Source organism: Atractosteus spatula, chromosome 4 (genome assembly GCF_055471065.1).
Source record: "Atractosteus spatula isolate fAtrSpa1 chromosome 4, fAtrSpa1.hap1, whole genome shotgun sequence".
Taxonomy (NCBI): Eukaryota; Metazoa; Chordata; class Actinopteri; order Semionotiformes; family Lepisosteidae; genus Atractosteus; species Atractosteus spatula.
Window position 1 is genome coordinate 68,693,439 of NC_142709.1, and position 11,566 is coordinate 68,705,004.

The 11,566-nt window shown below is 37.4% G+C and overlaps 1 protein-coding gene across 1 annotated transcript; it reads left to right on the forward strand.

Annotated features, from left to right (window-relative positions):
• The first annotated feature begins 3,204 nt into the window (after positions 1-3,204).
• Positions 3,205-7,700, forward strand: slitrk3a (SLIT and NTRK-like family, member 3a). Its single transcript, XM_088913604.1, has 2 exons — positions 3,205-3,282; positions 4,277-7,700. Exon 2 carries the CDS (start codon positions 4,326-4,328, stop codon positions 6,936-6,938), a length of 2,613 nt encoding a protein of 870 aa, XP_088769730.1. The 5' UTR covers positions 3,205-3,282; positions 4,277-4,325; the 3' UTR covers positions 6,939-7,700.
• The last annotated feature ends 3,866 nt before the right edge of the window (positions 7,701-11,566 follow it).

The window sequence follows — 11,566 nt, forward strand, 5'->3', positions numbered from 1 at the left end:
TAAATACATACTGTACAAGCCACATTGCTTTATTTTTTCAGGGGTCTAAAAAGACCAACTGTAAACAGTTTGTTTCCCCTTCGGAGAAAGTTCAGAAGTGCAAGATTACTGCAGTTTTAGAAATGCAGTAAAGTATGCTCACAGCTCTCTACGGTTTGAATGGTAAAGGTCTAATACTGATTAAATAAAAGGTGAAGTGGCCTGAATTGTCTCACTGATGTTGTGGTTGGAATGAAAAATCTGAGATTCCATGACTCACTCAAATTAGACGAGTGCACACTTGTATCATGGAAATAATAGACCCAACTCTATTGGTTAAGGTTGATGCAAATTGAATGTAATATATTTCTTTGTTTTACTGTTCCAGTGTCATGACGTATGTTGAATTACAGTATAGAAAAAATATATATCCAATATTATTATATGTGTCTAAAATAAGTTATAAATTCAGCAAGTGTGATTCTTGCATTTTTTTCATGCTGGTGTATTAAAAATGGTGGAAAACAGTTTCTGGAACATTGTAATCAAAATGCATTTCCCATAGCTGATGACAGAATATGCATGCACACTTTACATTCTCACCATTTTAGAACATTTCTATACTTTTTAGAATGGTATGTCTTTCTTTCGACACAAACAGAACATAACAACCCAGATGTTAGAACAGAGCGCTCAAAATAGATACTCCTGGTCTGTTCCATCTCAGCATTTGTGCTTTATATCTGTTTGAGCAGAGGAGACCTCATCTTCTGGTAAATTGAAAATATAACCATCCTGAGTGGTTTCGAAGGCCATCTACCAAGTACCTGCAATGTCAGGTAACTTGACAGTGGGCAGACTTCGTTATTACCATTTCGCACTCACAGTATTCTCCGTCATACATAACTTTATCAACAGTGTTTTTACCAACCTCTGCAAAGCCAGTTAAAAACAAAACATAAAAATAATCCTTCTCAGTCGTGATTCGGTGTATGAAAGAAATAAATTACATACAATAACATAGCGTTAATTCTACTGATTGACTACCAGACGCTTAGCTCTTTGGGATAAAATCATTAATAAAAAATTATAACATTTTGTGAAGACAAGGTTCCAAAGACGCGTTAATACAGTACCATTGTTGTACAGTACATGGTAATTAAAATTAGAATGTCTTTTTGAAAGCCAATAGCTGTAATCTCGATCGAGAGCGGCTGGAGTTAACGGGAGAGTACAGTCAACCCTCTCTACACGTGACAGACGTGAGAGCATCGTGCATCATACAAAAATTAGCTGTACAACCTTCTGAAAGGTTAGAATCCCGGAAAACGTGTGTTGTGTGAACATAACTTGTATTTGTCTGTCTTTTACACGCCGAGAAACGATTTACAGTATGTTAAAGTTATAAGTAAAAACACCTTTAGTATGAGAGGACGGTGGAATTGGCATTATTATTATTATTATTCATTACTTTAAACAAACTGACTTCTTTATCCTCTAGAATTCTTCTTTAGATAGGTGACTTCTTATAACATCTTCATCTTATTAATAATATATTTTATTACAAATGTTCGGATAATTTGTAAAAAGAATCTGTAATCCATTTCACTGCGATTTTTTCCCCAGATTTTATTAAGACAAAGCCCACCGTCGTGACTAATTCAATGGGAAAAAAAAGTTTGACATTAAGCTGAAAATAACCAGCTAATTTTTTAATAACCCTCATCTTTTCCGTATCACTGCCTACATCCATTTTTCATTCTCCTGAGTTTTTGCTTTATTAACAGCTTTAAAATAAGCTTATTGAATAAAATCGTATCTTTAAAAGTTTTTAATCATGCAATTATCGTACTCGTCCTCTGGTTGATATACAGTATGTTATCTGTAAAACCACAAAAGACGTTAAAATGTGATTTCTCTCTGTAACAGCAGAATGAAAAAAATGTGCAACTACTCAAGTGTTTCCGATTCCCCTTCCCATGATTTCTGGTGTCTTATAAAGGCAGAGAAAAGAGATGAGGCTAAATACAGATGAGTGTTACATACAGAGAAAACAGAGAAGCTTTTCTTCAAACCTTACTGCAGGGAGGTCGAAGCAAGATACAGTAGCTTTCCTCCGGCAAAAGTTGTTAAAGGGGATGTTGTCATGGCTTTTCTCCAAAACCAAGTGTTAGAAAAAAAACATACCTTAAGGTTTTCATCGGCTGTGCTCGCTAAAAAATCGTCACACGAAGCTTTACTGAGACCGCTTTATGTAAATCGAGGTAAAAAATGAACATTTTAAAAATCATCAAAGGGGGGCTGTGACTAGTGACTCGCCGTTCCTTGCAATTTGAACCTCTCTCACATACATATAGATGTTAAAACAGGTTCTGTCGCGTAAAGAGAATGAGGATTGCGTGTCGCTTCTGATATACAGTTCTGATCATCCAAGGCAGATCTAAAAAAAATAATAAAAACAGACGAGATGAGAAAGCGCCCTGATGCGCGTCCCCGATGCAGTGCCAAGCGCGTCCCCGCCCCCACCAGTTCTGCTCCCTTTTCTTCAAGCTCATTTCCATGACGTCTAAAAAGACCTGATCTGGGGAAAACGATTCTTCGTTGTGATCCAGCATCCAAGTGATGTGTTGGTGCACTGAAAAGGCAGCATCAGGGCTCTAAGCAGCAGATTCTCCTGTTACTCCATTGAGCGTGCTTCGTAGCAGACCTGCATTCTAAGCAACCATATAGAAAAAAGGCTTCATTACATTCACATCACGTCTTCGGTTTTTTTCCCCCTTTGCCTCAGCCACAGCAGGAGTAGAGAGAGAGGGAGAGGGAAAGGAGAGGGAGAGAGAGATCCAACAATCTTTAAACTCTAGTCTTTTTCAGACGGTCAAAAATTCCACCGCAAAAGGTGAGTAGCGCGGATTTGCTTCATTTGCTGCATAGTTTAAATTGCGAGAGAAAAACACAGAAAATGAAACTGGTTTTCTCAAGAATGTAGCTTATGTATATATTTATTCAGCCTGATGTGATAATGAAAAACTGCAATATTGATAATTAGTCAAATAATAGCCTGTAATAAAATGTCTTTAACGTATTTTATTTGACCCATAACATTTCTCCTTAGGGCTGTTTTGACTTGTTTGGGGGTACTTGATAATTCTTCTGTACTCTTCCAATGTAAATGCTTTTCCCCCCTCATATTATCATGTAGGTCGTTTTTCATTCCTTTGCAGGAATCAATCTGAAGCTAGTTGGGACCGCCCGATTCTTCTTATTTCTCGGAGGCGATGTAAAGTTAGACCCCAGCAAAAACGAGTAGGTATTTGTTCTATTGATCGACTTCTTGAAAATAACGAATGGCAAAGTGTGGGAATTTATTTATTTTCGTTCCGTGTTTCAGCCTGCAGCAGTAATAGAATAGACCAGGACAGTTACGCAAAGTATGCTTTGCATTTAAATTTTCTGTCACTTTTAACCACTGACGGGTTGAGTCCAACTCGAAAATGCTTTTCATACGTTTAATACCTGCTGACTCCTCGGTGAGGCTGACAATCCTATGTCAAATCTATTGATAATCAAGTAGACCTACATTCAAACATCAATGCGGGGGATTACCAGTCCTTTAAATCACCGTGCCTATCAGACTCAGCATCATTTGGCTTTTAGTTTCTCTTCAGATTTGCTGATAGCATAGAATTTGCAATCTGCGCTAATTAAGTTTATTTAAGATACGAAATGCAACCATTTCATGTAGATATCAAATTGCCTAGACGCAATAACCCCCTGGAATGCATTTGGCATTTGCTTTTTAAAACACTAGCACTCACCAAGTCAGGTTCCCGGAGGGCGAATTGTACATAATGTAATACAGTAACGGAAACGTTTTAATATGCACAGAAATGCTGGCTGTAAATTATTAAATTACAGCAGATAAACATTGTTATCAAGCGTCTTATACAATGTTTTTTTTTATCTGAAATGTTGTATTTGTGAGCTACAGTCAGATGTATCTCTCTCCCGTTTTTTTTTACAAAGAGGGGTAGCATAATGGCTCAAGAAAACCACTGACACTGTCCAGCTGCATAACCGAACATTGTCTGAAAAATACCAACGAATAAATAAAACCACATATGCTTATTATTATAGCAAGATGACGGCTCATATCAAACGTTTAAGTTCAACTTGGGTATATTATATAAACCTTGTTATTATTGTCATCGTCGCTATTATCAAGTACAAGTTAAACTGCAACGAATAAGAAGCCCCGATAACTGAACTGAATGCTGTTTAACTCTTCTGTGTTTTACAGTGCTGTGAACTGGCTTTCATTTATAACTTCATCCGGTCTACAAAGAAGGATGCTGTGGATAACTCTATTAAGCACAATAGCTTTAGGATGGACTACACCAATCCCCTTGCTGGAGGACTCAGAGGAAATAGATGAGCCTTGTTTTGACCCCTGCTACTGTGAAGTTAAAGAAAGTCTTTTCCACATACATTGCGACAGCAAAGGATTTACAAATATTAGCCAGATTTCACAGTCATGGACGAGGCCATTCAAACTTTACTTACAAAGAAACTCCATGCGAAAGCTGTATTTTAACAGTTTTCTGCATCTGAACAATGCCGTGTCAATTAACTTGGGAAACAACGCGCTGCAGGACATCCACGCAGGTGCGTTTAACGGCTTAAGCGCTTTAAAACGACTGTATTTACACGAAAACAAGCTGGAAGTGTTTAGAAATGACACTTTTATGGGACTTGAGAGTCTGGAATACCTGCAGGCTGATTACAACGTCATCAAACGGATTGAAAGTGGAGCATTTAGAAACCTGAATAAACTAAGGGTACTTATTCTGAATGACAATTTGATCCCGTTGCTGCCGAACTTTCTGTTCAGGTCCGTGTCTTTAACGCACCTTGACCTGAGGGGAAACAGATTAAAACATCTGCCTTACAGGGGCACGTTGGAATATATCGGCAGGAGTCTAATGGAGATTCAGCTGGAGGAAAATCCTTGGAACTGTATCTGTGACATTGTGCAGTTAAAAACCTGGCTGGAGAGAATTCCTTACACTGCTCTAGTTGGCGAAATAACGTGCGAATCCCCGTTCCATTTCCATGGCAAAGATCTGAGGGAAATTAAAAGGAGTGAGCTGTGCCCCTTGCTGTCTGACGCAGAGGTGGAAGCTAGTTTGGGAATTCCCCGTTTGCCGTTTAATAACGAGAATACGTGGCCCACGAAGCCGTCGTCGATGCTCTCCTCTTACCATAACACTGCCTCCTCAGTCGAATATAAGACATCGGATAAGCAGTCCAGGCCAACTAAAAGGCCAAGACTTCCGAAGATGCCACCCACTCCACGCACCATTTACCCTGGTAAAAATCTGCCTCCCATAGAACCGTACCAGACAAGACCGCCTATACCGATCATTTGTCCTACTGGATGTATGTGCAATTTACACATCAATGATTTAGGATTGACGGTCAATTGCAAAGAAAAGGGGTTTCATAACATATCAGAACTCCTTCCCAGACCGCTTAACGCAAAGAAGCTTTACTTGAGCGGAAATCTGATACAGAAAATATATAGGTCCGACTTCTGGAACTTCTCGAGTTTGGATTTACTGCATCTGGGTAACAACAGGATTTCTTATGTCCAAGAAGGGGCTTTCATTAATCTTCCCAATTTGAAAAGCCTGTACTTAAATGGGAACGATATTGAGAAACTCAGCCCTGGTATGTTTAGAGGGCTGCAGTCTTTACGGTATTTGTACTTTGAATATAACGTGATCAGAGAGATCCAGCCCGCTGCGTTTAGTTTAATGCCCAGTTTGCAGCTGGTGTTTCTCAATGACAACCTGCTCAGAACGCTGCCTGCTGACGCTTTTGCGGGCACTTCGCTTGCGAGGCTGAATCTGAGAAATAACTACTTTCTCTATTTGCCCGTGAGCGGGGTTCTTGAGCACCTTAACTCCATCGTGCAGATTGATCTGCACCAGAATCCCTGGGACTGCACGTGTGACATAATACCTCTCAAGCTATGGATGGAAAAGCTTAGTTCTGTTATAGTGGTAGGGGAGGTAATCTGTAAAACCCCCGAGTTCGTGTTTGGTAAGGATCTGAGGTCCCTAGACGCAGAACTCCTGTGCCCAGAGCTAAAGTACTCAGCACCATCACCGGCTCTGCCAGAGGACATGATTTCAACGAGTAATTCTGGTTTAGGGTTCTCTCCGACAAGGGGCGCTATTCCTCTGTCAGTGCTCATTCTCAGTCTTTTAATCTTATTTATCTCGGCCGTTTTCGTTGCTGCTGGACTTTTTGCTTTCGTGTTGAGGAGGCGCAAGAAACTGCCCTTCAGGAAAAGGCAAGAAGTAGACCTGACAGGCATTCAGATGCAGTGTAGGATGTTTGAGGACCGGCAAAACGCCTCGCCGGAAAAAGCTCCCGGCCATGTGTATGATTATATTCCCCATCCCGTGACACAGATGTGCAACAATCCCATTTACAAACCGCGCGAGGGAGAAATTGAGGAGCAGTTTGCCGAGACTAAAGAAAACAACACAAACTATAGGACTTTAATAGAGAAGGAGAAGGAATGGACTATGGCATTGTCCACTTCCAAGCTCAACACTATAGTTGCCATCAACCAGTCAGGGGAAATGGGCGGTTTTCATGAAAATGGCGTTCTGTGTCCCACTGTAACAGACAGGGAGAGACCCGCGCCCACAGTGGGGTTTGTGGACTGTCTGTACGGCACAGTGCCCAAGTTAAAGGACTTGCACGCACACCCCCCGGGCATGCAATATCCCGATTTACAGCAAGACGCCAGACTGAAAGAAACTCTGCTTTTCACGACGGGAAAAGGATTGCCTGACCAAACCCAAAGCGAATACCTCGAGTTAAGGGCCAAACTCCAAACCAAGCCGGATTACCTCGAAGTCCTGGAGAAATCAACATATCGATTCTAACTACAGAGAAAACCTTTTTTTTCATAGCCCAAAAAGCAGCATGATGATAACTAAATATTAAAAGATAAGAAATATTTTCCCCAAGTTGTTTTGGAGGAAAGGCCATACTCAGATATTCAATGAAGTGCCTTTTTACAGAGTAGCCAGCAATGTTGTCAATCATTATTTTTATACTGAACAGATTTGTTTGTGTCGACGGGGGCACGGGGAGCTCTTACTTCTAAATACTAGACGAAGCCTTCTTTCAGCTGGAAGACATCACTCGTACCTGAACGTGCGAGAAATATGATGTCTGTGTGGCTGTGTTATATGTAGAATTGCCCAAGGCACAGTTTGTAGATTAATGCAGTTTGCCGCATGTGTTCAACTGCTGGTGTGGGTATCGCTCAAAAGATCATTCACTTAATAATGGAGATACTGCAACGCATTACTGTTCAGTGTTCTATTTAATTTTATATATTCAAGGACACATGAGCTATGTATCAAGGACGCACCTAAGGATCATCATTTGTGAATATAATATGACGCTCAAGATTTTATGGAGGCCAACGCACTTTCTTAAAAGCTTCTGGATATTATCACTAACAGCTTTGTAGGAAGCACTTTTAATGTTTTCTCTCTCACAAAGATTTGAAAAAAATGTGCATATATTTATTCTGTAATTTCAGTGAAAAATTTAATTGTAAAGGTAATGTTAAATCAATGTATAGTGATTATGCGTCTGGTATAGCCTTCTTAATAAAACCTCTGAAATCAAATAAAGGGTGCTAAAAATATAAAATTTGTGACTAAATATCAAAGGTGAGGTAAATGACATTGGATCGTTATTATTGGGTATATAATAGTTTGTTAAAATTCAATTCCATATATTTATGAATATACAGTACATACGGTATGAGCTTGTTGGAGGATATTAAAAAGTCTTCAGATTCGGGTGCAAAAAGCAATAGCGGTAGGTTTGGAATACCTCCTGATCTAGTAGATTTTGAATACTGCTGATTTCTTGGTGTAAAAAAGAAAGGAAAGCTTTTGTAGTCAAAACTGCTTCGTATTTCAATTCGTGAAATTGTTTTTTGAACCTTGTTTAATTTTGAAATATCATAACCTAGATTTAACTGCATGTATCGATACTTACGGCAAGTGGTTTCATTTTGAGACAGTATCAAATTTACTTTACTCCACGCACTGCAAACTGTTAGTTATTTCTTTCTCCACAAGAGGGCAACATTTAACATTGATTTTATGTGTGGGTTTGTTTATCCATACACCACAATCGTGTAAATTGAGTAGTACAGAAAGTATCAAATAATTAGAATATGCGGTTTTTTTACGGCGAGAGATTTTAATTGATAAAATTCTTCGTTCTTCTGTAGAAGATAAGCAATGATTTTACTGTTTTTGAGGGGTATTTTTGTAGACATCGATTAATGTTTGCTTCAATATACAGAGTTAGAGTGCAACTTAGAGTTGTATTAATATAGGTCTGAAATGGACATTCAGTCTGGGCTTGCAAACTTGCAAAGAGTTTAAGACTTTAGAGGGTAAATGGTAGCATTTTAGTGTTTACTTTAGAAATAAGCAGCACTGTAATTTTAGGAGATTCTTTCTAAAGCCAAGTGGGGCTCTTGGGAGAACTACAGTTGCACTACTTTTATGCTTTTTATTCTACAAAACAGAACAATTTATAGATTTGCGCTCATATTTCCAAAGTACTTGGGAAATTAAATATTTTCCCTAAAATTAAATTAATTTATCATAATTATATCAGAAACATAAATATATAGGCTTGTACAATACGCTACTGAGTAATCAGAACATCTTCCTGTCTGTTAGACATGTACCTCATGTAGCATTATTGTGAATAAGAATTCTGAATATTATATTTTTGCATTTAACATGAAAGTTCATTGCTTTTTTTAAATTTAGTTTGACAATCATGTTGCAGAGATACCCATGGAGAACTACAATTATGCATTCACTTATAATTTCAGAGAATCTTTCTATGCCAATGAGGTTCTAGGTGCAAATATATAATTTTGAATCAAGCTTCCTCTACAGTATTTCATAATCCTAGACAACAGTTCCTGTTCATCAGTAGCTTTCTGGTTTGCATGAACTCTGTAAAGTAGTGTTCAGCTTTAAAATATTAATTCTGCTGTTTAATATTATGTAAAATGATTTGCCAAAAATCCATCTTTATATTGCTGGTGATGTATAAGATGGACTTTAATATATCATTCTGATTAATGTCTGAAATTTAGACAACTTTTAACATTAGGAGTAAAAATCTTAACTAAATTAATCTGGTCAGATTTTTGTAAATCTTAATTCAACAAAAATATTTTTCTTTAATATTATATATGTAGCTGAGAAAAGACTTTTTAATGTTGCTTATCAATATAGTATAGTGTGTATGAGTTTTCCAAGTTAATAAATGTATTACTGATCTACCTGTACACTTTTTATTCTAAAGCAACAACTAAGGTGTGCATTGTGACCTTTGCTCAAATGGAATTTAATGAATAGCTGTGCATTATAGCAGTGGATTTTAATTTTTAATTCAAAAATGAAGGCAAGCAGGACTGTTGTGTTTCATTAATGTGTGAAAGACACTTTTACCGTTTCATGTAAACTTAGAGTTGGAAAACTGAAAAAAGCAACTCAAATCTTCATGTTTTCTACAATTTTGTACTATAATTTCATGAAAGAGAACACTTTAGGTCAGTAGTATGTATTATGTCGCTAATGCTTATGGTTTAAAACAGAGCCAACATTGCTATGTAGAATCTGCAACTTGATTTGATCCAGCTGTGAAAATGTCAGTGGAAGATAAGATTTCTAATAAAAGTTTGGTTATCACATGTGCAATACTACTATATAATCATCACAGACTCTTGGAATGCAGTTGTTCAGATTAGAACCAACAAGAAGTCCTGGTTTATTCAAGACCTCCCTTGCCAAGACTTGATCCTAAATACTGTAACTAGACAACTGAAATCCCTGCACAAAAAGGTATTTCCAGGGGGTGAGAAAGCTATTGATAGAATTATTTGGGCAGAAATTTGTGAGAAAAATATTCTTAAAGCTATCACTCTACATCAGTGGTAAGTATACGATACTCTGCATTTCTTAGAAAGATTGTTCTTCAGCACCGAATAAATACCTATTTCTAAATCTCAAGACATTTAATAAGAGTAAGTATTTTCAATTGTAATGTTAGATGATAAATACGACAACCTCATAGCATATACTGGTATTCTTCTTCATGTCTTAAATATGTTGTATTTTGTTCAAGCCTGTGATTCTGGAAACGTTCGCTTTGTACCCTGTGTGTTCTCTTTACTTTATTATTAGTGTGCGATATTTGTGAATGATGCAAAATGTTTTCCATTTGATAAAATGGTGCTCATTACACAATCTCATCTTTATCTTTTTTCAGTTATGAAATGCAAGTCCTTCTGGTTTCTGAGCATTAAACATTTCTGGAATTAATACTGTGCAATGGCACATAAATGCAATTTCAAGCAACCGTTTCCTATGGATTCATCTAATTTTTATGTATATCAGACTAATTAAAATGCACCAAGTCAAAAGTAGTACAACTATTGATTATGCCAACAGTGTCAGCGGTCAATACAAATAATGAATCATGTTTTGTGAATGCATAAATGATAATATCATTACTAACTCAATGATTGCAAATCTCTTTGCTGTCTTGGTTAGCAATCTCTTTTTTCAAAAGAGAACTACACGCTTGTCCCTCAACATTTAAAGACTGTGATATTAGATTTTAAAATTCCCTATTCTTGTTTTAGACCATGTCATATTGGCTCTATGCAGTATTTTTACGTGAAATATGCCTTGGATGTCTGATGATATTAGAAACAGTGTATTTTAGAATTGGTACTTTCTCAATTCTTAAACATAAAATCTGGGTTTTCAGAACACGAAATCATAGCTATTTTAAATGCATAGCTTCTGTGATAGCTTTCACTGCTGCAGCCTGAGAAGAGGAGATTTTTTTATATTGTAGTTTGTGGCATAGGCAGTAGAACTCAGTCTGATCTGGCTAGGCATTAAGCTCTTCATCTGTATAATAAATGTTGATCTTTCTTCTTTAATGACAAAGACTGTTTAACAGACAATTGAATAGCATTACATTCAGTTGTAAAGTGTGATTCACAAAGTCTTGTGTTCAAATCATTAGTTTATCTTTGCCTCCTCTCCTCTCTCTTACAGTACATGTTCCAGATACACTGTGTGTATATATATATAAAGATACAAGTATTAGAATGTGCAGAGAAAGACTAAGGAGAGCAATAACATTAATTCTTTAACTCCAAGATTCACTAATATGTTTTTAAACCTCTGAACAAAAACACAGTTGATTTCGGTACACTGTGCTGTATACTGCAGATTCTGATGTGCAAGTGTGATGGCAGCCTAATACATCCTCCTTGAGTAGAGGAAGCCTTACTGCTGGAGAGGGCTTAAGTACTGTAAGCACCTGGGGTACCAGATATGCTCTAGACATACAGTATACTTCATCTGAAGTATTGAAAAGCTTTGAGGGGTTCACATACTGTATCTATTTATCCTGATTTATCAAGCAATACACATGACCCCTA